Source organism: Bufo bufo, unplaced genomic scaffold (genome assembly GCF_905171765.1).
Source record: "Bufo bufo unplaced genomic scaffold, aBufBuf1.1, whole genome shotgun sequence".
NCBI classification, from domain to species: domain Eukaryota; kingdom Metazoa; phylum Chordata; class Amphibia; order Anura; family Bufonidae; genus Bufo; species Bufo bufo.
Window position 1 is genome coordinate 115,829 of NW_024401156.1, and position 26,036 is coordinate 141,864.

Genomic DNA, 26,036 nt, shown 5'->3' on the forward strand with positions numbered 1-26,036 from the left:
GCAGAACATGCAGCGTGTGTCAGGAGGAGGTGTCAGGTGTGGCAGAACATGCAGCGTGTGTCAGGAGGAGGTGTCAGGTGTGGCAGGACATGGAGCGTGTGTCAGGAGGAGGTGTCAGGTGTGGCAGGACATGGAGCGTGTGTCAGGAGGAGGTGTCAGGTGTGGCAGAACATGGAGCATGTGTCAGGAGGAGGTGTCAGGTGTGGCAGAACATGCAGCGTGTGTCAGGAGGAGGTGTCAGGTGTGGCAGAACATGCAGCGTGTGTCAGGAGGAGGTGTCAGGTGTGCAGGACATGGAGCGTGTGTCAGGAGGAGGTGTCAGGTGTGGCAGAACATGGAGCATGTGTCAGGAGGAGGTGTCAGGTGTGGCAGAACATGCAGCGTGTGTCAGGAGGAGGTGTCAGGTGTGGCAGAACATGGAGCATGTTGTCAGGAGGAGGTGTCAGGTGTGGCAGAACATGCAGTGTGTGTCAGGAGGAGGTGTCAGGTGTGGGGTGTGTCAGGAGGAGGTGTCAGGTGTGGCAGGACATGGAGCGTGTGTCAGGAGGAGGTGTCAGGTGTGGCAGAACATGCAGCGTGTGTCAGGAGGAGGTGTCAGGTGTGGCAGGACATGGAGCGTGTGTCAGGAGGAGGTGTCAGGTGTGGCAGAACATGCAGCGTGTGTCAGGAGGAGGTGTCAGGTGTGGCAGAACATGCAGCGTGTGTCAGGAGGAGGTGTCAGTGTGGCAGAACATGCAGCGTGTGTACAGGAGGAGTGTCAGTGTGGGCAGGACAGGAGCGTGTGTCAGGAGGAGGTGTCAGGTGTGGCAGACATGGAGCGTGTGTCAGGAGGAGGTGTCAGGTGTGGCAGGACATGCAGCGTGTGTCAGGAGGAGGTGTCAGGTGTGGCAGACATGGAGCGTGTGTCAGGAGGAGGTGTCAGGTGTGGCAGGACTGGAGCGTGTGTCAGGAGGAGGTGTCAGGTGTGGCAGGACATGGAGCGTGTGTCAGGAGGAGGTGTCAGGTGTGGCAGAACATGCAGCGTGTGTCAGGAGGAGGTGTCAGGTGTGGCAGGACATGGAGGGTGTGTCAGGAGGAGGTGTCAGGTGTGGCAGGACATGGAGCATGTGTCAGGAGGAGGTGTCAGGTGTGGCAGAACATGCAGCGTGTGTCAGGAGGAGGTGTCAGGTGTGGCAGGACATGGAGTGTGTGTCAGGAGGAGGTGTCAGGTGTGGGGTGTGTATTGGAAGGAGGTGTCAGGTGTGCGGTGTGTATTGGAAGGAGGTGTCAAGTGTGGGGTGTGTATTGGAAGGTGGTGTCAGGTGTGGGGTGTGTATCGGAAGGAGGTGTCAGGTGTGGCAGAACATGGAGCGTGTGTCAGGAGGAGGTGTCAGGTGTGGCAGGCCATGGAGCGTGTATGTCGGGGTGTGCAGCTGGTGTGAGCAGTAGCAGGGATGGATTCCGTGTGGTTTGGTGGTGGCGGTGGGCACTTGTGGACTGCACGGCTACATTGCTCTCCTTATTTGTGCAGGAGAATCTGTCTCTGCTTCTCCAGGTGACTGAGCTCCGAGAACAGAATGTCCAGCAGGTTGACTTCTGCTCTGAGATGGGGTCTGCGCTCTGCACATTGTTGTGGGGAGTCTCTAACAGGGAGGAGACAGTAAGGAGCATCCTAGGAATGGTGAGTAGTGGAGAGCAGAGGACACCCTTGTCTCAGATGTCTTTTGGGTGCAGAGAGGGAATGTGGGCAGTTGGAGCTGGACATGGTAGATTTCCGGGAGATGTGGACCACCACTACTAGAAATGGTAGAAGCTCCACCATCGATGATTATGGGCTCAAACAGTTTTTATTGAGCACATCAGTGAAATTCCAGCATGTGATCTACAGCAAAGACATAATACAAAGGTAGGTATATAAAAAAAAACGCAATGTAGTAAAGATGAGTTATAGAGCCAATACAATATGGCGTTATATGTAGGTCAAATAAAAAAAACAAAGAACAAATCTGACAAGGACTGGACAAAAGGGTGGAGTGAGGGAAGGGGTGGAAAGGAGTACCGTAACCATGTTATGGATCTGGAGAAGGGAGACTACCCTTTGTGTGCCCTACAGAGAACACTGGGGAGCGTCGTATCTGAAGACCAAAGCTGGGTGAAGGCTGAAGTGGAGTTCTGGTCTTCGGCTCTGAGCTCCCCCATACGTCTGATCACATCCGCTGCCCAGGACATTGTATGCAAGGTCTCATTTGATCTCCATCTAGAAGGGATAATTTGTCTCATTGCTAAATAAAAAAAATCGGAGAATCCCTTCTTTTGATCTTGGAAATGGGTCCAGAGAACATAGACAACCAAGCGATCTCAGGTGAGGCAGATACAGAAGCCCAGAGAAGAGAGTCATGTATGGAGAACATCTCTTGCCATAGAGGAGCCACTCCCAATGTGAAGCATCGTCCCTACTGCTGAGCAAGTGTTTGGTAGTGAGGGCTCTGCACCACCTCGTGCGACAGCCACATGACCCTGATAACTTGTGAGTTACAGTTGCAAGAAAAAGTATGTGAACCCTTTGGAATGATATGGATTTCTACACAAATTGGTAAAATGTGATCTGATCTTCATCTAAGTCACAACAATAGACAATCACAGTCTGCTTAAACTAATAACACACAAAGATTAAATGTTACCATTTTTTTATTGAACACACCATGTAAACATTCACAGTGCAGGTGAAAAAGTATGTGAACCCCTAGACTAATGACATCTCCAAGAGCTAAGTGTCAGCCAACTGGAGTCCAATCAATGAGATGAGATTGGGGTGTTGTTACATCTGCCCTGCCCTATAAAAAACACACACCAGTTCTGGGTTTGCTTTTCACAAGAAGCATTGCCTGATGTGAATGATGCCTCGCACAAAAGAGCTCTCAGAAGACCTACGATTAAGAATTGTTGACTTGTATAAAGCTGGAAAGGGTTATAAAAGTATCTCCAAAGCCTTGCTGTTCATCAGTCCACGGTAAGACAAATTGTCTATAAATGGAGGACGTTCAGCACTGCTGCTACTCTCCCTAGGAGTGGCCGTCCTGTAAAGATGACTGTAAGAGCACAGCGCAGACTGCTCAATGAGGTGAAGAAGAATCCTAGAGTGTCAGCTAAAGACTTACAAAAGTCTCTGGCATATGCAACATCCCTGTTAGCGAATCTACGATACATAAAACACTAAACAAGAATGGATTTCATGGGAGGATACCACAGAGGAAGCCACTGCTGTCCAAAAAAACATTGCTGCACGTTTACAGTTTGCACAAGAGCCCCTGGATGTTCCACAGCAGTACTGGCAAAATATTCTGTGGACAGATGAACCAAAGTGAGTTGTTTGAAGAAACACAACATTATGTGTAAAAGAACAGCACACCAATCCCATGTAACGGATCCGCTTCCTTTAATGGACGCTTCCTAGCTTGCGCCGAGGACCACAAGCACCGCACTGGACACACAAGCACCGCAGACTCCACAACCGCCGTAGCTTAACTGGAGCGCGCCGTCTTCCTTCCACCCTGAATGAACCTCCAGCATTCAGGACCGTGTGGGTAAGATCTCTCCTCCAGGGAATATGCAGAGCATAGCAATCCCCAGCGTGATACAGCAATTCCCTCCAATAACGAGACGAGGCTGCGTTTTGAAGGGTTAGAAAAACATGAACTGAACACACTTTATTGAGGGCTACCCGCCCGTATTTATGCAGGTCCCCACAATGCATCATGGTTTCCTCCTCTCTGCCCTGGAGACACCTGAAGTGCAATTCAATTATCTCCCAGGACAAAGGGAGATCACCAATACACATGTGGGAACAATAGGATAGGAATCCCCACCCGAATACACAAAATCCTCCCTTCTGTCTGAAATATAATTATGGATTAACATAACTATCACAGACAGTAAAAATACAGTTTTTAAACATACACTGTAACTTTAAAACCATACATTCCATCTCCATAAAAATTACATATTTAAACTCAGTATACATCAAATATAACCACTTCCAAAAATCACACAAATCCCTCCAGCGGATCAAAAGTTTAGTGGAAGTCCTTTATGACCGACCGCAAGCACAATTTCCTGCCCAAAACAGTTCCATAAATTTGGGCTGTGCGGTCGGTCAATTTCATGCAGAAAAACGACTAAGTCCCATCTTCGAACGGAGCTGAAAGTTCAGTATGGAAGAAGGTAAGGGTCAGCGGCGTTCGTGTATCCGCGCATACGATTCCAGCTCCACAGAATCCCCAGCATACACCGCTGACCGCGTTCGGTCCCACCAACAGTCCAGACATGCGGCACAGTTCTGTCACACTGTTCCTGAAGGGCAACATGTCCCGGGGCCATAGTCGTAGGGCAGGAGGCTAGCCATAAGTCCTCTACAATGCCCAGTGGCAAATGGCAGTTTGTCACACCTCATCCCAACTGTGAAGTATGGTGGTGGGGGCATCATGGTTTGGGGCTGCTTTGCTGCGTCAGGGCCTGGACGGATTGCTATCATTGAAGGAAAAATGAATTCCCAAGTTTATCAAGACATTTTGCAGGAGAACTTAAGGCCATCTGTCCACCAGCTGAAGCTCAACAGAAGATGGGTGTTGCAACAGGACAACGACCCAAAGCATAGAAGTGAATCAACAACAGAATCCCTTTAAACAGAAGAAAATCCGCCTTCTGGAGTGGCCCAGTCAGAGTCCTGACCTCAACCCGATGGAGATGCTGTGGCATGACCTCAAGAAAGCGATTCACACCAGACATCCCAAGAATATTGCTGAACTGAAACCGTTCTGTAAAGAGGAATGGTGAAGAATTACTCCTGACCGTTGTGTCTGATCTGCAACTACAGGAAACGTTTGGTGGAAGTTATTGCTGCCAAAGGAGGTTCAACCAGTTATTAAATCCAAGGGTTCACATACTTTTTCCACCTGCACTGTGAATGTTTACATGGTGTGTTCAATAAAAACATGGTAACATTTAACTCTTTGTGTGTTATTAGTTTAAGCCGACTGTGATTGTCTATTGTTGTGTCTTAGATGAAGATCAGATCACATTTTATGACCAATTTGTGCAGAAATCCATATCATTCCAAAGGGTTCACATGCTTCTTCTTGCAACTGTAGGTTACTTTCACATCTGTGCTTTCCCTTTCCGCTATTGAGATCCGTCATAGGGTCAATGGGGACAAAACTGAACGAAACAGAGTCCCCAGAATGAATTCTGTTCGGATTGGTTGCTCTCCCATCGTGGACAGAATAATACTGCAAGCATGTGGGGCGGAGAAAGACGGATCCGTCCTGGCACACAATGTAAGTCAATGGGGACGGATCCGTTTTCTCGGACACAATAGAAAACGGATCCGTCTCCCATTGACCTTCAGTGGAGTTCATGACGGATCCGTCTTGGCTATTTTACAGATAACACAACCGGATCCGTTCATGACAGATGCATGCGGTTGTATTATCCGTAACGGAAGCGTTTTTGCTGAACCCTGCCGGATCCAGAAAAATGCTAGTGTGAAAGTCGCCTTACACGGATCTGCAGATAGACCAGAGCCCAGTTCCCTTTGCCATGTAGACATGTATCTGGGGCTGAGTCTATGGTGCCGATCGCCTGTCCCCTAGCTCCTCGGTTCGCGTGATTTTGTACATCATGGATATAGCATGTCTAGGAGCGGAGGTAGATATAGCTTCTCACATTGGGTCAGTTCACCACTGAGTTGCGAACTAGGTGCAGCGGAGGAGAGGGCATTCCAAGCTGGAAAATAATGAAACCAAAGAACTAATGACTGTGGAAAAGGGTCAGAGGGGTCTGCAGGAGGTGAAGGCCAGAGATAGTCCACACGTCCCGTATTCTGACTATGCCTCTGCCTGGAGACGGATGAGAAAATGAACCCTGAAGTCCTGGAGGTAAATCAGGATGATCACTTAGAGGAGTAAGTGGTCCAGGAACTATGACTATACGGGTTCTGAGGGCTAATTTAAACCAGGACTTCAGTAAGTGAGTTAAGGGTGGGGACACGTAAGGGGATAGTCATCCCACATACCTATAGGTAGTATGGTGGTTAGTATCCTCTCTTGGTACCCGTTCTCCTCTCTAGTTATGTCTTTTTTTCTGGCAGGATACGACCGCCGAGTTCTTCAGCTTGGCCGGGCAGACTGTGAGCAGGTTTGTGGAGTCCTTTGCAGTCGATCAGAATGAAGACACAGAAGAAAGTCGCTTTGTCCTTGGTCTGGCGGGTACCATCACAAGTGAGTGCAGGGGTCTGACTGACCCTGGACACACCATGGTCAAACCTAAGCCCATTAATTTCAGTTTATCATCTAGAAACGTTAATGTGGAGATCATGTTTGTCAAACATATCCCAAACCCACCACTAAATATAACACTTCCCCGGAAGAGAAATCCACTGAAATCTTCCCATTGTGGACTCATGACAGGTCACTGCAGTGCACCACCCTACCCCACCGACGTGAGACTTTTGACCTGCCATAAAAATGTATTATTGGAAATGTATAGAAGGAGCAGTCGTCACCTATCATGAAGGTGAGGAGAATTCTTGTCAGCTTGGTGGTCAGGTCTTATAGTATGAAGAAGTAGGCCTAATAACAGGATGAGTCCTCTGGTGGAGGTCAGAACCCACCGACCAACATGCATACTGGAAGCCCCCTCAGACATTAAAGGGGTTGTCCGCTTTATTTATATTGATGACCTCTCCACAGGATGGGTCATCAATATCAGATCATCAGGGAGCCGATTTTGGCGCTCGTTCGAGCACTTCCTTCCCTTCATTGTATACCTGCTCGCCATCGGACCCCCGACGATCTGATATTGACCTATCCTGGGGATAGGTCATCAATGTAAATAAAGTGGACAACCCCTTTAAATAAATGTAAGACCTACCGCCTCAACACCAAGGTTAAGTCCTACCTGGACTCTCCTATCTGGCTACTGAGTTCCCTGAGCCCATGGATTTCTGGGCAGGCACAGCCCGCTCTCTATCTCTTGCCCGGCCTCCAATGTCCTCTTGGAGAGGGTTTTCAGCATGATGGGGCATGGGGGCCCCTAAACGGATCAAGTTGTCTTCCGCCAGTGCCCAAAACATCTCTTTTGTCAAAATGAACCAAGCCTGGATGCGTGAGGATGATGTTTTTTTATGTTTTTCCTTAAAGTAGTTTGTGTTTTATCGATTACTTTTGGATTATAAAACCATCCAAAAATGTCATTACATGACTACGGTATTCACGGCTACTGAGGAGGGAGCCCGGGCTCCGAAACGCGTAGTCATTTTGTCTAGCGGGGCAATTTATTTTTTATTTATTATTTCGATTATTTTGATTTTTGATTTTTCTTAACCCCTTAGTGACCACCCATATGGGGCCTCAGGCTGGGCCGCCGCTTTTCATGGCGGCCCAGTCTAAGCACTGCACAGGTCCCCTGTGCAGCGGGGAACGGGGCCCCGGTTCTCGCATGACAACCGCAGTCCTGCTCTAACAGCCTGGACCGGCAAGAGTGACAATAAGGGATGTTTAACACTTTACATGCTACGGGCAATGGCGCCCTTCACATGTAAAGCGCTGACAGAGGGAACGGACTCCCTCTGCCTCCCATCGGCACTCCGCAAATGCGATCGTGGGGTGCTGATGCATGTAAAGGCTGAATGGGGTCTGATGTAGGCCCTAAGCCTGCCTTGAGTAGTTTCCAGCACTGACATTAAAATGCAATGCACTGGAGCGATAGGAAAACATGGCGCCCGCTCGCAAGTGCAGTGGACGTCATGGCCGGCGGGTCTCCTCTGTTTCAAACAACAGAGACCCGCGGCTAATTACCTCGAATGGCATTAATGCCGATCGCAGTTATTAAAGCCTTTAGATGCCATGATCAAGTGAGATCACGGCATCTAAAGGGTGAAAAACCCAGAAGCTCACACTTCCAGGCTTCTTACAGGCATCGTCTGCGGCCAGTGAGGATGGCGATAATTGATTTCAATACACTCAGCCTCGCTGAAGAGGCTTAGGGCGTTTAAGATGCAATTCTAATTTTGGCCACCAGGTGGCAGGTCAACATAAGAAATGAGCAATTCTCAGTAATAAATCCATTTAAAAAATCCATGATTGTTCAGAATTAAAAAATAATAAAAAATTATTTTGTAGGCTCAAGTACCAGCTTCAAAATCACTGCCAAAAAGTAAAAAAAACTTTAAAAAAATATATAAAACATAAAAAAAATCTAAAAGTTTAAATCACCCCCCTTTCCGTATTATAAAAAAAATACTTACATATATAACAAAAATATAAACATCCCGGGTATCACTGAGACTGAAAGCACCCGTACTATTTAAAAATAAAAATATTTTTCCAATATGGCAAATTGTGTAACGGAAAAAAGCGTAAAAATACCCAATTTGCCATTTTTTCATCGCTTCTCTTACCCAAACAAAATGTAATAAAATGTGATTAAAAAGTCACACACTCCAAAGTGGTGTTTAGACATAAAAACCTACACATGTGGGTATCGTTGTCATCACACTGACCCAGAGAATAAAGGGCACGGGTCTGTTTTGCCGCAAATGGAACGCCATGGGAACAAAACCCGTAAAACGGTGGAGGAATTGCGTTTTTTTCAAATTCCACCCCATTTGGATTTTTTTTCCCCGCTTCACACTACATTTTTATGCCATTTTAAATGGTGGCATTAGAAAGTACAGCCTGTCCAACAAAAAATAAGCCCCCACACAGCTATGTGACCGGAAAAATAAAAAAAGTTATGGCTTCAGGAAGATAGGGAAGAAAAATGAAAACCTCCAGTACCCTAAGGGTTAAAATCAATCAGAATGTGTCGGTTATAGTCCCCTTGTGGGACTAGCAAGTGGTAAAAAGAAAAAAAAAACATTTATTAAATAAAAAAATGTAAGTAAAAAAAATATATGCTGTTCAATGAAAAAAAATAATCTCCCCCATATGTTTGGTATTACCGCGTCCGTAACGACCCGGACTACATAAATATCATGTAAATTATCCCCTACGGGGAACGCTGTAAAAAATATACCGGTATATAAAAAAAAGAATTGCTAATTATAGTTGCCATTGAAAAAACTTAATAACAAGCGATCAAAAAGTGTAATTTACTCTAAAATGACACCAATGAAAGCTACAAGTCGTCCCATAAAAAATCAACCCCTCACACGACTCCATAGAAACCCTGACCTAGAAAAACTATGCACAAAAAAACCCTACCAAATTACATTTAACCAACGTAAAGACTTACATTTCGAACTATACCAACTTTTTCAAAGTGGTTTCGAGGAAATTGAGGAAATCCAAGGCCAAATATTACTCACAAGGAAATACAGCGAGTACGATCTTGGCCAATAAAATTAAAGTCACCCATAATAGAAAGAAACTAACGATTATCTATAATTCACGCAAAGAAAAGATTATTAACCCTCAAGGAATATCCAATACGTCTGCTGATTATTAGTCTGACTTCTTTAATCTCAAAGATAATAACTCACTGCCCCAACCGACCCCTGACCTCATTAATAAATTCCTATCCGATATCTCGCTGCCTAAACTGTCTCCCGACCAATAAGCCAACTGAGCTTACAGAAATATCACAGATGAGCAAATCATCCAAAAACAATAAATCTCCAGGTCCAGGCGGGTTAACCAACGAATAGTTCAAAACCTTTGAAAAAATACTCTCTCCACATCTGAAATGTGGTATACCACCTGAAATGCTCAAAGCCACTAAAGTGGCCCTCCCTAAACCAGGAAAATCTCCTGACCAACCAGGGAATTTCCGACCCGTCGCTCTTTTGAACACTGATCTTAAAATTTACTCTAAACTATTGGACAATAGACTATCCCCCCTAATCTCCTCCTGGTCCATCATGACTTTGTTAAATCCGGACAAACATTAGATGGTACTAGACGCATAATAGACCTTATTTTTGTGGCAAGGTCAAGTGATGAGAAGGCGCTCGATAGGGTGCATTGGGGGTCCTTGGAGGAAGTATTGTCGAAGTTTGGAGTATAGGCACTCTACTCGAAACCCTCAGCTAAATTCTTTGTTAATGGAATGATATCCAACCCGTTCCCAATTAATAACGGAACAAGACAGGGGTGCCCCATTTCTCCTATTATTTTTGCGTTAATAGAACCTTTAGCGGAAAGTATCAGGGCTCATTCACAGGTTACGGGTATAAAGTTTGGCAATAGGAATCACAAAATGAGACTGTTCGCGGATAATATTTGTAACAGAAGCCCTCTGTCTCTTGAGATGATTGGGTTACATACAGTTTCTGACCTAATTATCTCCCAGGCAGAGGGGAGGCATTGTGTGTCCTGTACGGGAGTTTTTATAAACAATGGGGCTTTACTGTCTGGAGATGATTGGGTTACATACAGTTTCTGACCTAATTATCTCCCAGGCAGGGGGAGGCATTGTGTGTCCTGTACGGGAGTTTTTATAAACAATGGGGCTTTACTGTCTGGAGATGATTGGGTTACATACAGTTTCTGACCTAATTATTCTCCCAGGCAGAGGGAGGCATTGTGTGTCCTGTACGGGAGTTTTTATAAACAATGGGGCTTTACTGTCTGGAGATGATTGGGTTACATACAGTTTCTGACCTAATTATCTCCCAGGCAGAGGGGAGGCATTGTGTGTCCTGTACGGGAGTTTTTATAAACAATGGGGCTTTACTGTCTGGAGATGATTGGGTTACATACAGTTTCTGACCTAATTATCTCCCAGGCAGAGGGGAGGCATTGTGTGTCCTGTACGGGAGTTTTTATAAACAATGGGGCTTTACTGTCTGGAGATGATTGGGTTACATACAGTATCTGAAAAGGACGCTAAAATGGAGCAAAATAATAATGGTTTTATTAGTGCTCATAGGAAGGGGGGGTGAAACCTATATGAATCAAAATAAGACTGATCCGTCTATCCTGATTGGTCTAACCTCATGTGGATTCATTGACACTACCTAATGTATATATAGGAGGTCTATAGAAGGTATCATGAGGGGATAGTCGGACTGAAATATCTAAAAACCGCCGCACTGACACACGGATATGATGCTCCGACCGGCAAGGTAATGCCGGTGTAATGTGCTGACAGAGATGGATACTGTGTGTGTATAATCCCTGGGGAACTGGGATTCCCAAAGTTATTCACAGGAATTGACACACACTGCAACCAAATGACTGACCAGTGACCACATGTCACTGAGCAGAGGCGGTTAGAGTGAGGAGCGGCTGTGCACTATGCCGACTCACAGACACTATCCACCAAGTAGGTGAGTTAACTACATAGACCCACCGCTGATGCCGGCTACCAAACCGCACCGGCAGCAGCAGGTCTACACACACTGAGCTACGGCTCTACGCGTTTCTGTGCAAGTTGGCACATGCACGTCATCAGGAGCCAGGTAGCCACTACACCTAACTGCCTAACGCCGATAGCAGAGGTTTGAAATCGGCTTGCTAACAGTGTTTGTCACGCTGCACCGAATCCTGGTGTGGGAGACGGTGTACTGATAGTTGCATATAGTCTCGGCTCTGTACTGTCCGCAAAGCGGCCAGGCAGACGCCGTGATTTAAAGAGGAACACCACGCCCCCAAGAACACGCCTCCTGCCGGCAGCCAATCCGCCAGATCAAACAATTATATTGGGCTGGTCCACTGACGGCTATGGAGGAATGAGGATGCGTTCAGGGGGGGTCAGCGCAGCAGCGCTGTATCATAACAAAATAGCAGGGACATATCAGCGGCTTACTATATGACAGGCAGCAATATTAAAGGAGCAAAATCGGAAGCCCTAAAGGTAAGCAAGCAGTATCAAATAATGGTTAAAGTTATAGAGAATGACCGTACTGAACTGTATGGAGGATATCCATATACATATTATGATGAATAGTTAAAGTGAAGGTAATATTGCAGAAGATGACATATATTGATAAATATATGATGGATGTCCAAATGTATGTTGCAGTGAATCATCATCAACACATATCAATGGATGAACATGTCACCCTCTCACAATGACAGATCAATGCCAACATGTCTATCGACTAGATATCATCAAATAAAGGACGCACATAGTCAAATAAACGGAACATAGGAGATGGCATCATTTAGACCACGACGGTTTGATGGTACCCAGCCTAAAAATCCATTGTGCCTCCTTTTGTAAAAGAATGCGGTCCAAATCACCGCCTCGCGGTGATCTCTTCACGGTGTCAATGCCCTGAAATTTGATAACGGAAGCATTACCGCTATGGCATTCAACCACATGGCGGGCGATAGGTGTGTCCTGACATTTGTTGATATCAGATACATGTTCCCCTATCCGCCGTCTTAGCTCCCGTATCGTTTTGCCAACGTATTTCAGGCTACATTTACATGTCATCAAATAGACCACGCCAGTAGTTTTACAATTCACGAATGGTCTAATGAAGAATGTTCTGTCAGATGCATAACCAGAGAATGATTTGTTCTTGTTGATATAGCCACAAAACTTGCAAGAGCCACAAGGAAACATTCCCGAAATGGGATTATGTAACCAGGTATGTTGTCTAGGACTCTGGTACATACTATGAACCAAAATGTCCCGCAAATTTTGGCTGCGACGGAAGGTAATTGCTGGTTTGTCCGGGATATGATGACCAATATCCGTATCGGATCTGAGGATGTCCCAATATTCAGATAGCACGTTGCGCACTTGATCATGAGCGCTATCAAACGTGCCGATGATCCGCACACTCTCCATCCCTGATGGAATTGATTTGGGAGATATTAGCGAATCTCTGTTGAGACTCAAAGAGTGATGGTAAGCTTCCTTGAGTAATTGGGAAGGATAACCTCGAGATAGAAATCTATCTTGAAGGTCACCAGCAGCTTTTCTGAAATCCGATAGCTGGGAACAATTCCTGCGGGCCCTTAAATATTGTCCCTTAGGAATCCCTCGTTTGAGAGCTTTTGGATGACCACTCTCCCATCTGAGTAGGCTATTTGTAGCCGTGGTTTTTCTATACATACTGGTTACAATATCACCAGACGTATTAAGTTTAATGGTCAAATCCAGGAATGAAATCTGACTCTCATTTATTTCCGAGGTGAAAAATAAACCCAGCTCATTGTTATTCAGAGCTGCCACAAATTCATGGAACAAAGTGGAACTGGCCCCCCAGAGGATCAGCACATCATCTATGTATCTGATCCACAGGGGGACAGCTCCAACGAAATGCTCCATGTCATCAGAAAAAACCAGCTCCCTTTCCCACCAGCCCAGGAAGAGATTCGCAAAAGTAGGGGCACAGGGACTGCCCATTGCGACTCCCCTGAGCTGGTGGAAAATCTTACCATCAAACAAAAACACATTGCGCGTCAATATGAACTCAAGGAGTTCCATGATAAAGGCATTATGGCCTAGCAGGTGTTCACCCCTCTGTTGGAGAAATGAGAGGACCGCTCTACAGCCCAATTGATGGGGAATCGAACTGTAGAGGGCCTCCACATCTAAACTGGCCAATTTAGTACCCTTATCACAGTGGATACCATTGAGCCTTGCCAGTACATCCATGGTATCCCTAACATGGGACGGCAGGCTGGTTACGAAAGGTCTCAAAATAGTATCCACATAGGTGCTGATGTTAGCAGTGAGACTACCTGTACCCGAGACAATTGGCCTACCTTTCAAAGGCTCAAGGCCTTTGTGTACTTTCGGTAGGCTATATAGAGTGGCGAGAACCGGAAAATCAGGAAGCATAAAAGCAAATTCCGTTTTATTAATCAATTTGTTCGCCAACGCTTTCATTAAGATGTCTCGTAGTTCGAGTCTAAACCCTTCAGATGGATCAGATGGAAGCTTCCTATATGTGGATTGGTCACTAAGGATGTTCAGACACATCTGCTGATATTTATCATGTCCCATCACCACAATATTGCCACCTTTATCAGATGGTTTAATGACCAATTCAGTATCCATCTGCAGTTTTCTAAGGGCCTCCCTTTCGGGCCAACCCAAATTATCAGCACTACCCTTAGGTATGTCCAATTGACGGAGCTTATTAGTCACCACAGACACGAAAATGTCAATGGGTGTGTTATCATTTAGTGGAGGCATTTTCTTGGAAGGAGGTCGTAAATCCGTAAAAGGACCCTCGCCGGGATTTCGTAGGGCTTCAGAGTATAGGTCTGACAAAATCTGCACTTCAGGGAGATCTGACGGATCTATCCCTAATTCCTCACATTTGCGTCGATCATGAGTGGCAAAGAATTTACGCCACTTCAACTTACGAGCAAAGAGGTGCAGGTCCTTTACCCAACCAAATAGGTCAAATCTGCGGATGGGTACAAATGATAAACCCTTCCGAAGAACTTGTATTTCCAGAGGGGTAAGGGGACGAGGTGAAAGGTTGATAACCTGTAGTTCTTCCAAATTACTGGCAGAGGACGCTTGTGGTAAAGCTAGGGTCTGATGTTTGTGGAATTTTTGTTCCGAAGTAGGTACTGAGACACTGGGGGAGTGTTGTCTAAAAAACCAACCCTTCCACCAGTGTTCCCACCTCTACCCTTATTCCGTCCCTTACCTCTACCTCCGCCTCTACCTGTACCTTGTCTCCTGTATGACTGAGTGGAATTTACTCTATCTGATGTTTCCTGTTCAGTGTCACACTCAGAAGAAGAAACATCAGTGTCCAGCTCTAAGGCATCTGAGTGCTTAACACTGTAGTCAAAGATTTTGCCCTCTCTAAAGTCTTTAATATCTCTATTAAAGAGAGAATGTTTTTTCTCTTTTAATTGGGCCGTAGATTTTTCAATATATGACTGAAGGAGGGCTTCCTTCTTGACAAAGTCAGAGTGGCTATTGAATTTTTTAACTGTCTCAATGTTCTCTTTTAGCTCATTTTCTGCCAAAGTCAGAACCTTTCTCTCTTCCTCTAACAGTAATAACATCAGCCGCAGAGAAGATTCCACAGATTCTTTTTCCCACTTTTTTATAAAATCCGGAGATCTTAACCGAAAGGCAGGTATAATGGGATTACGCAAACCTCTGGGAACAATTTTATTTTTCAGATAGACCTCTAAGGACTGTACCTCCCACCAAGATCTGACAACATTTTTGTAAATGCGGGTCACTTGCTTAAAAGCTGAGGAGATACTGATTGCTTGAGAGGAGAAGGTGATCTCCTTTTCAGAAAAAACCTCTCCAGGGTCACCCGTCCATTGCTCAGTATTGATGCTGCCTGACAAGAAACCTGCCATTCCCTAGGTAGAATGAACAATTAAGGATAATCAAAATACAGCTAATTATATGTACAAGGTACACGTCCTAAAAATATGAGAAACAAAAATATTGAAAAGGACGCTAAAATGGAGCAAAATAATAATGGTTTTATTAGTGCTCATAGGAAGGGGGGTGAAACCTATATGAATCAAAATAAGACTGATCCGTCTATCCTGATTGGTCTAACCTCATGTGGATTCATTGACACTACCTAATGTATATATAGGAGGTCTATAGGAGGTATCATGAGGGGATAGTCGGACTGAAATATCTAAAAACCGCCGTGGTCTAAATGATGCCATCTCCTATGTTCCGTTTATTTGACTATGTGCGTCCTTTATTTGATGATATCTAGTCGATAGACATGTTGGCATTGATCTGTCATTGTGAGAGGGTGACATGTTCATCCATTGATATGTGTTGATGATGATTCACTGCAACATACATTTGGACATCCATCATATATTTATCAATATATGTCATCTTCTGCAATATTACCTTCACTTTAACTATTCATCATAATATGTATATGGATATCCTCCATACAGTTCAGTACGGTCATTCTCTATAACTTTAACCATTATTTGATACTGCTTGCTTACCTTTAGGGCTTCCGATTTTGCTCCTTTAATATTGCTGCCTGTCATATAGTAAGCCGCTGATATGTCCCTGCTATTTTGTTATGATACAGCGCTGCTGCGCTGACCCCCCCTGAACGCATCCTCATTCCTCCATAGCCGTCAGTGGACCAGCCCAATATAATTGTTTGATCTGGCGGATTGGCTGCCGGCAGGAGGCGTGTTCTTGGGGGCGTGGTGTTCCTCTTTAAATCACGGCGTCTGCCTGGCCGCTTCGCGGACAGTACAGAGCCGAGACTATATGCAACTATCAGTACACCGTCTCCCACACCAGGATTCGGTGCAGCGTGACAAACACTGTTAGCAAGCCGATTTCAAACCTCTGCTATCGGCGTTAGGCAGTTAGGTGTAGTGGCTACCTGGCTCCTGATGACGTGCATGTACCAACTTGCACAGAAACGCGTAGAGCCGTAGCTCAGTGTGTGTAGACCTGCTGCTGCCGGTGCGGTTTGGTAGCCGGCAGCAGCGGTGGTCTATGTAGTTAACTCACCTACTTGGTGGATAGTGTCTGTGAGTCGGCATAGTGCACAGCCGCTCCTCACTCTAACCGCCTCTGCTCAGTGACATGTGGTCACTGGTCAGTCATTTGGTTGCAGTGTGTGTCAATTCCTGTGAATAACTTTGGGAATCCCAGTTCCCCAGGGATTATACACACACAGTATCCATCTCCGTCAGCACATTACACCGGCATTACCTTGCCGGTCGGAGCATCATATCCGTGTGTCAGTGCGGCGGTTTTTAGATATTTCAGTCCGACTATCCCCTCATGATACCTTCTATAGACCTCCTATATATACATTAGGTAGTGTCAATGAATCCACATGAGGTTAGACCAATCAGGATAGACGGATCAGTCTTATTTTGATTCATATAGGTTTCACCCCCCTTCCTATGAGCACTAATAAAACCATTATTATTTTGCTCCATTTTAGCGTCCTTTTCAATATTTTTGTTTCTCATATTTTTAGGACGTGTACCTTGTACATATATTTAGCTGTATTTTGATTATACATACAGTATCTGACCTAATTATCTCCCAGGCAGAGGGGAGGCATTGTGTGTCCTGTAAGGGAGTTTTTATAAACAATGGGGCTTTACTGTCTGGAGATGATTGGGTTACATACAGTTTCTGACCTAATTATCTCCCAGGCAGAGGGGAGGCATTGTGTGTCCTGTACGGGAGTTTTTATAAACAATGGGGCTTTACTGTCTGGAGATGATTGGGTTACATACAGTTTCTGACCTAATTATCTCCCAGGCAGAGGGGAGGCATTGTGTGTCCTGTACGGGAGTTTTTATAAACAATGGGGCTTTACTGTCTGGAGATGATTGGGTTACATACAGTATCTGACCTAATTATCTCCCAGGTAGAGGGGAGGCATTGTGTGGGAGTGTCCCGGATTGTGTGGTTATTTCCATTGGTCTGTGTGTTTGTCACCCAGTTTTCCATCAGGTCCAGAGGGGAGGTCCCCTTGAATGGGGACTTGTATATAAGGCCAAGTGTGTGCCAGACTAAAGGTGAATCTTCTTACGCTCAACTCGCAGCCTCGTCTGGTGTTGTAGGGAACAGCTATATCACTACTAGCTCTTGTAAGAGCTGCACAGTGACTGGGAATCACAACTCGGCTTTGGAATTCACTGGAGCAACTCTACAGCGCCACACTGACCAGGGGAGAAGGACGTCGCCAACGGTTGATACCGTTACACTGGTGGCAGCAGTGGGATGGTCCTTCTGCAGGTCGAAGGGAAAGCCGATATGAACAGCTAAAAAGGATGACCCTCAAGAATCTACTGGAAAGCCGTGGAGGGACTGCCCGCAACCGACCTAAGAGTGAGCTGATTGCGGAGTTACAGCAGCTGGATTGGAATTCTGCTATGGCTGAAACCCCTTCCCCGTCTGGAGATGAAACAACTCGCATAGTGAGGGAGCGGTTGGCGATCTATGGGCTAGACCCCTCGGAGGAACGATTTGCACAGATTTTCAACCAGGTAGCAGCGGAAGCACGAGAACGGATGGAATACGAGCTGCAACTAATTATTACCCAGCGACCTCCAGCGCCACCCCCAGTCGCCCTTACTCCGGCCATCACAGAAAACTGAAAGGTACCATTTGCTGCATTTAAACAGTTCCGGGAGGCAGAGGGGAAGATTGACTGCCATTTGGTGGCCTTTGACAGGCAGTGTACCCCCAGAGGATTGGGTTACCATTCTATCCGGGAGAGCAGTCCCAGAGGACGAGGTAAAACAATACCACCTTATCAAATACACCTTACTTAAACAGTATGCCATAACTCCTGAGGCATACTGGTGGAAATTCCGAGATACCAAAAAACGGGGATGTGACACCCACATGGAATAGGCTAACAGGTTGCACCGCACCGCTACCCAGTGGATTCATGGATGCCAGGCTGTATCTGCCGAGGAGGTGCTACAGCTTTTTCACTTGAAGCATTTCTTCAATAATCTACTACAGGACTTAAGCAACTGGGTAAGAGACCTCACAGAAGCGGCCCGCCTGGCCGATGAGTATACTGATTCCAGGCGACTGGACCTAGCGTTATCCCGACCTAATCCTCGAGCGGATACCCGGGTCCCCCTTGTATCCAGACTCTCTCCACGACCGGAGTTTAGGGCCCCTGTTCCGCCCGGCCCCCCTTGTTTTGCTGGACCTCCCCGACGTTCCTGGAACAACTCACCCCCTGTGTCAACCTCTGCTGCATCCCGTACTCCGGCTGTCCACTGCGTGGACACGGACACTCAGCCTGAGGAATATCTGGGAGTATTGTATGAGGTCAATCCTATTCAGGCTGATTCCGGGGATAATAGACTGCAGCACCAACAAGAGGTCAAACTCGATGGACAGGTCGCCCAAGGATTAGGGGACACTGGCGCTACCCTTACACTGGTACAGAGGCACTTGGTTCCAGCCCATAAGCATACGGGCCAACCCGTAGCTGTTCGAGTGGCTGGGGGATTCGTATTTTGCCTGCCTACCGCCTGCGTTCACCTAGACTGGGGAGCCGGATCCGGTGTAGTAAAAGTCGGCATAATGGATAACTTACCTGCCGAAGTCCTTTTGGGCAACGATTTGGGCCCCCTCACTTCTGCCTACGTCCCCACCTCTACAGCAGCTGCACACCCTGTGACGACCCGGGCACAAGCTAGAACTGAACGGACCAGTTCACCAACTCGGGAGACCCAAACACCTCCATGTTTGGACTGGGGGCCAGGTGGGAGAAGATGGAGGAGAGCATCCTGTCGGCTACATTAGCAGAAAGCTTTTTCCCCGAGAGGTCAGCTACGCAGCGGTGGAGAAAGGGTGCTTAGCCCTGGTGTGGGCCTTAAAGAAATTGACTCCAACAATACAACTTTACCATTCAGTACTGGCCCGGAAAACAGAATGGCAACGCGGATGGGTTATCCCGGCAGACTGATCTCAACCCTGAATAACAGAGACTGGACAGCCCTGGTCTGCCAGCGTGTTCCACTAAGAGGGAGCCATGTAACAGAAGCCCTCTGTTTGTCTCTTGAGATGATTGGGTTACATACAGTTTCTGACCTAATTATCTCCCAGGCAGAGGGGAGGCATTGTGTGTCCTGTACGGGAGTTTTTATAAGCAATGGGGTTTTACTGTCTGGAGATGATTGGGTTACATACAGTTTCTGACCTAATCATCTCCCAGGTAGAGGGGAGGTATTGTGTGGGAGTGTCCCAGATTGTGTGGTTATTTCCATTGGTCTGTGTGTTTGTCACCCAGTTCTCCATCAGGTCCAGAGGGGAGGTCCCCTTGCATGGGGACTTGTATATAAGACCAAGTGTGGCACCAATAAAGGTGAATCTTCTTACCCTCAACTCGCAGCCTCGTCTCATGTTGTAAGGAACAGCTATATCACTACTAGCTCTTGTAAGAGCTGCACAGCTACTGGGAATCACAACTCGGCTTGGAAGTCGCTGGAGCAGCTCTACAGCGCCAATCTTACTAGGGGAGAAGAACGTCGCCAACAGTTGATACTGTTACAATATTACATTGGCACTGTTCTTAATCTTGACCTGAAAGATTCAGACCTTATTTCATTGAAAGCTAGTTTCTCCTTTAATTGGAATTCCGAATATGTTACATATTTAGGAATCCAACTGACCCCAACAATTGGCAATCTCCTAACCTCAGAACTCAAGAATAAAATGAAAAAGCATGAAATCCCGTGGATGGGGAGGATTTCAGCTCTGAAAATGTTTATTATCCCACAAATCCTTTATCAATCTCTATCCCTATAATCCAAAGAATACTCCTAAAAAACATCTGGCAGGATAAAAGACCGAGAGTCCAAGCAGAAATACTCTACTTACCTATATCGAAGGGGGGCCCATCCGTTATTAGATACTATAGAGCTTGTATTTTTGAGCAAATGAGATCCTTATGGATAAACAATTCTAACAAACACTGGATCTCGATTGAGAACTACCTAATGGGTATCAGACCCCCAGGTGCTTTTGTACACCATGTCCTTACAAAACAACTTCAATTTCCACTTGGGTTGTAGGAGGGATCTCAAGGGCACAGAAGTGTGTACCTTATTATCAACTAAATTAAGCTTTCTCAACATCACCCTTTCTGATATCCCTCTAGCGGTCATGGGGAAATGTACATTCAGAATTGGATTGACCTGGGAATCAAAAAACTGGGAGATCTTTTTACTAATGACACGAATGCCTCCCAAATGATGAGATTGATATGTAACCCGTCCGTTAATATTAAACCCTTATCTCTCAGTTATTATATCATGACGGGGAGACTGGACTCGCCATTGTCTCCATTACTTCGAAAATGGGAAACAGCATCAAACAATCGTATAACCCGAGAGCAATGGGAGTCTGCATTCTCCATCATGTGTGCCTCTTCTAAATGTGTCAACCATCTGGAAAACTCCAGAAAAATTCTCTATAGATGGTGTTATACTAGATTATCTAAAATGTACCTGTAACGGATTTCCTGGCACCCCGACTGGGTACCTCCGTTGATGGACGCTCCTAGTGCTTCCCGAGGGCTCCAAGCACTCCACTTGACACCGTCAGCACTGCCGACCCCACGAACCGCCGCAGCTTGGTTGGGATCTCGCCGCTTCCTACCCACCCTGGACCTACGACAAGGCTCCAGGCTCCAGTGGGTGAACCTCGCTTACTTCAGAGAGCGATGCAGGAACAAGCTCTTAAGAGCTTAGCGATTATAGCCAGGGGAATATACAGCGTATATAGCATTCCCCAGTGTAGATGCAGCCTTTTCCCCACACACATGAGACGAAGCTCTATGTTGAGGGTAAAACAGGAACTCTTTAATAGGGCTACATGTCAGCCTTTTATACAGGTCTTCCAGTAAGGGACACTCCCCTGGGGACCTTGTGGAAGACTGAGACAGTTTTTACATTAGCCAATCACATGCATTTACAGTATGGAAACATTCCTAGCAATTGTACACACCCCCCCCCCCCCCCTCTGCCTGTGATACAATTACCAAACACAATGGGCTCTGCCTGTGATACAATTACCAAACACAATAGGCTCTGCCTGTGATACAATTACCAAACACAATGGACTCTGCCTGTGATACAATTACCAAACACAATGGACTCTGCCTTTGATACAATTACCAAACACAATGGACTCTGCCTGTGATACAATTACCAAACACAATGGGCTCTGCCTGTGATACAAGTACCAAACACAATGGGCTCTGCCTGTGATACAATTACCAAACACAATGGGCTAATTTAAATCACTCACAGGCAGAAAACACACATTTTTCCCCAAAACACAGAAAACACTCCAAAGCCCCACATATCCCCATAAGTTATACATACCTGGATAGCTCTGATCTGGGCGAACAACAAATCCAGAAATCACCCAGATCCGAGCAGGGGTTCCCGAATTCCATGGAAGTCACATTTGACCGACCGCAAGCATGGCTTTCCTGCCCAAAACAGTTCCACAGATTTAGGCTGTGCGGCCGGTCTGTCTTCTCCTTCAAAGTTAGTATGGGCCATAATCCTGAGGCAAGAGGCCCCTCCAAAACCCAGTGGCGAGGTTATTTCCGCCACAGTACCATTCATCCCTCATGTCTGCTAGAGATGTTCGTCACCAGAAGCGGATATGGAGCACATACAGTGGGAATGCAAACCTGGATGGAGTTCAATCAACATAATCCTAACTCAAATATGTAAAACTCCCATTTCCTTATCAATGGCACAAAGCCCTACTTTCTATTAATCTGGATTCCTTTCCAGATTCTTTCCGAACAGTCATAATTCATCTGGTCATAGCAACCAGAATGAAAACTGCCCACTACTGGAAAAATCCAAACCCTCCCTGTTAATGAAAATTATGAACTCTGTTAATGACAATTGTCTCCATGAGATGATCCACGCCTCAGCCTCCAATAAACTAGTCAAGTTCAAAGTTAAGTGGCATAACTGGCTCATCTCCCAATTCAACAAAGTTTTATTATTCTTGTGATGTAATGTCGAGCATATAACACCTTGTCACTTTTTTTTTGTTATTTGATTTGGTTAAGTTTACTACAGTATATTGTAACGTTTTTTCTTATTTTTCTTATTTCTCATAATCTGTATATAGTGAGTTCTCTCTAGTGGTGGCTGTATAATCTGTATGTAGTGAGCTCCCTCTAGTGGTGACTGTATAATCTGTATGTAGTGAGCTCCCCCTAGTGGTGGCTGTATGATCTGTATGTAGTGAGCTCCCTCTAGTGGTGGCTGTATGATCTGTATGTAGTGAGCTCCCTCTAGTGGTGGCTGTATAATCTGTATGTAGTGAGCTCCCTCTAGTGGTGGCTGTATAATCTGTATGTAGTGAGCTCCCTCTAGTGGTGACTGTATAATCTGTATGTAGTGAGCTCCCTCTAGTGGTGACTGTATAATCTGTATGTAGTGAGCTCCCTCTAGTGGTGGCTGTATAATCTGTATGTAGTGAGCTCCCTCTAGTGGTGGCTGTATAATCTGTATGTAGTGAGCTCCCTCTAGTGGTGACTGTATAATCTGTATGTAGTGAGCTCCCTCTAGTGGTGACTGTATAATCTGTATGTAGTGAGCTCCCTCTAGTGGTGACTGTATAATCTGTATGTAGTGAGCTCCATCTAGTGGTGGCTGTATAATCTGTATGTAGTGAGCTCCCTCTAGTGGTGGCTGTATAATCTGTATGTAGTGAGCTCCCTCTAGTGGTGGCTGTATAATCTGTATGTAGTGAGGCTCCCCCTAGTGGTGGCTGTATAATCTGTATGTAGTGAGCTCCCTCTAGTGGTGGCTGTATGATCTGTATGTAGTGAGCTCCCTCTAGTGGTGGCTGTGTAATCTGTATGTAGTGAGCTCCCTCTATTGATGGCTGTATAATCTGTATGTAGTGAACTCACTGTAGTGTGGCTGTATAATCTGTATGTAGTGAGCTCCCTCTAGTGGTGGCTGTATAATCTGTATGTAGCGAGCTCCCTCTAGTGGTAGCTGTATAATCTGTATGTAGTGAGCTCCCTCTAGTGGTGGCTGTATAATCTGTATGTAGTGAGCTCCCTCTAGTGGTGGCTGTATAATCTGTATGTAGTGAGCTCCCTCTAGTGGTGGCTGTATAATCTGTATGTAGTGAGCTCCCTCTAGTGATGGCTGTATAATCTGTATGTAGTGAACTCACTGTAGTGGTGGCTGTATAATCTGTATGTAGTGAGCTCCCTCTAGTGGTGGCTGTATAATCTGTATGTAGTGAGCTCCCTCTAGTGGTAGCTGTATAATCTGTATGTAGTGAGCTCCCTCTAGTGGTGGCTGTATAATCTGTATGTAGTGAGCTCCCTCTAGTGGTGGCTGTATAATCTGTATGTAGTGAGCTCCCTCTAGTGGTGGCTGTATAATCTGTATATAGTGAGCTCCCTCTAGTGGTGGCTGTATAATCTGTATGTAGTGGTGGCTGTTTAATCTGTATGTAGTGAGCTCCCTCTAGTGGTGGCTGTATAATCTGTATGTAGTGAGCTCATTGTAGTGGTGCCTGTATAATCTGTATGTAGTGAGCTCCCTCTAGTGGTGGCTGTATAATCTGTATGTAGTGAGCTCCCTCTAGTGGTGACTGTATAATCTGTATGTAGTGAGCTCCCTCTAGTGGTAGCTGTATAATCTGTATGTAGTGAGCTCCCTCTAGTGGTGGCTGTATAATCTGTATGTAGTGAGCTCCCTCTAGTGGTGGCTGTATAATCTGTATGTAGTGAGCTCCCTCTAGTGGTGGCTGTATAATCTGTATGTAGTGAGCTCCCTCTAGTGGTGGCTATATAATCTGTATGTAGTGAGCTCCCCCTAGTGGTGGCTGTATAATCTGTATGTAGTGAGCTCCCTCTAGTGGTGGCTGTATAATCTGTATGTAGTGAGCTCCCTCTAGTGGTGGCTGTATAATCTGTATGTAGTGAGCTCCCTCTAGTGGTGGCTGTATAATCTGTATGTAGTGAGCTCCCTCTAGTGGTGGCTGTATAATCTGTATGTAGCGAGCTCCCTCTAGTGGTAGCTGTATAATCTGTATGTAGTGAGCTCCCTCTAGTGGTGGCTGTATAATCTGTATGTAGTGAGCTCCCTCTAGTGGTGGCTGTATAATCTGTATGTAGTGAGCTCCCTCTAGTGGTGGCTGTATAATCTGTATGTAGTGAGCTCCATCTAGTGGTGGCTGTATAATCTGTATGCAGTGAGATCCCCCTAGTGGTGGATGTATAATCTGTATGTAGCGAGCTCCCTCTAGTGGTGGCTGTATAATCTGTATGTAGTGAGCTCCCTCTAGTGGTGACTGTATAATCTGTATGTAGTGAGCTCCCTCTAGTGGTGACTGTATAATCTGTATGCAGTGAGCTCCCTCTAGTGGTGGCTGTATAATCAGGTGATTTTCCTATTTCATGACGTAAAGTCATGATTTTATTAAAGACACGGAGGCGAGTATTGCTATTCTCCTTCTTTACTCTGACCAATAGCAGCAAAGACAAAAATATTGAAACATTTGAACAGCCCCTCCCCATAGTCCTAGTATAACAGGCCACACTTCCTGTAAATCCTCCTCTTTCTTTGTAACACGAAACCGAAATTCCAACTGAACCGGAAAAACCAAGAGTCCCAGAACATCAGGAACAACCACCGCCTTCCGTCCGGAAGCGAAACTGGAACAACACCGCAGGATGCTCCTCGTCCTGTCCATATCAAACGATCGTCTGGAACCGAACTGTCGACGACGTAACAAATGGATGCAGCACACCAGGCCGGTCTCAACCTGAAAAGGTGAAAAAACAGAGAATGATAGAAACCAATAGGGACATGGTATCCAAAATCAACTGGTTGCGACAAACCTACTCAGGAAAAACTCATAGAGTTAAAACAACATGCATTATGACCACAAATCAATAATATCTTTCGGAAAAACATCCTTCATAATAATAAACATACATATAGGGAGGGACCATAGGGTGGGCAATACTCGCCTCCGTGTCTTTAATAAAATCATGACTTTACGTCATGAAATAGGAAAATCACCTGATTTTATTACAAGACCCGGAGGCTCGTATTGCAAGTTCAAAGTTTAAGATAAATTCTCAATGATCGATGAAAAACGTGAGGACCTGGCCGAAAATAAAATTCCCTGAACGTGGATACTCTGGACCAGTCCGCCAATTTTAAAATGTCCTCCAGTCTGGCGCCAGAAACCGCCAAAGAGGTAGCAGATGCCCCCCTAGCGGAATGCGCCGAAAAAATAGAAGTGTCCACGCCCGCCAATTCCATGATCCACTTCATCCACCTAGCCAGCGTGGGAGTGGTCACTGGGGCAAAAGGACGAATGGTAGAGAGGAAGAGATGAGAAAATTCTCGCGAACGATGAAGTGACGTGCGAGCTTCATATTCCTTGAGGCATTCCACCGGACAAGAGAAGGCGAGGCCGGGAAGCAGGATAAGCGACTGAACGAATGTGAGTCTTGGTCCTCCTAGAGATGTCAAAAGAGACCCCCTCCGGAGTGTACGAGCGGGCATCATAATCCAAAGCCCGGACGTCGGACACCCGCTTGCAGGAAATTAGACAGAAAAGAG

General features: G+C 45.8%; 1 protein-coding gene across 1 annotated transcript in view; it reads left to right on the forward strand.

The window, feature by feature from the left end:
• Positions 1-26,036, forward strand: part of LOC120984666 (heat shock factor 2-binding protein-like) — a 45,391-nt gene that overhangs the window by 14,257 nt on the left and 5,098 nt on the right. Inside the window, exons 3-4 of the mRNA XM_040413421.1 lie at positions 1,511-1,660; positions 6,125-6,254. Of these exons, the coding sequence (XP_040269355.1) occupies positions 1,511-1,660; positions 6,125-6,254 (280 nt within the window). The remainder of the gene's footprint in view (positions 1-1,510; positions 1,661-6,124; positions 6,255-26,036) is intronic.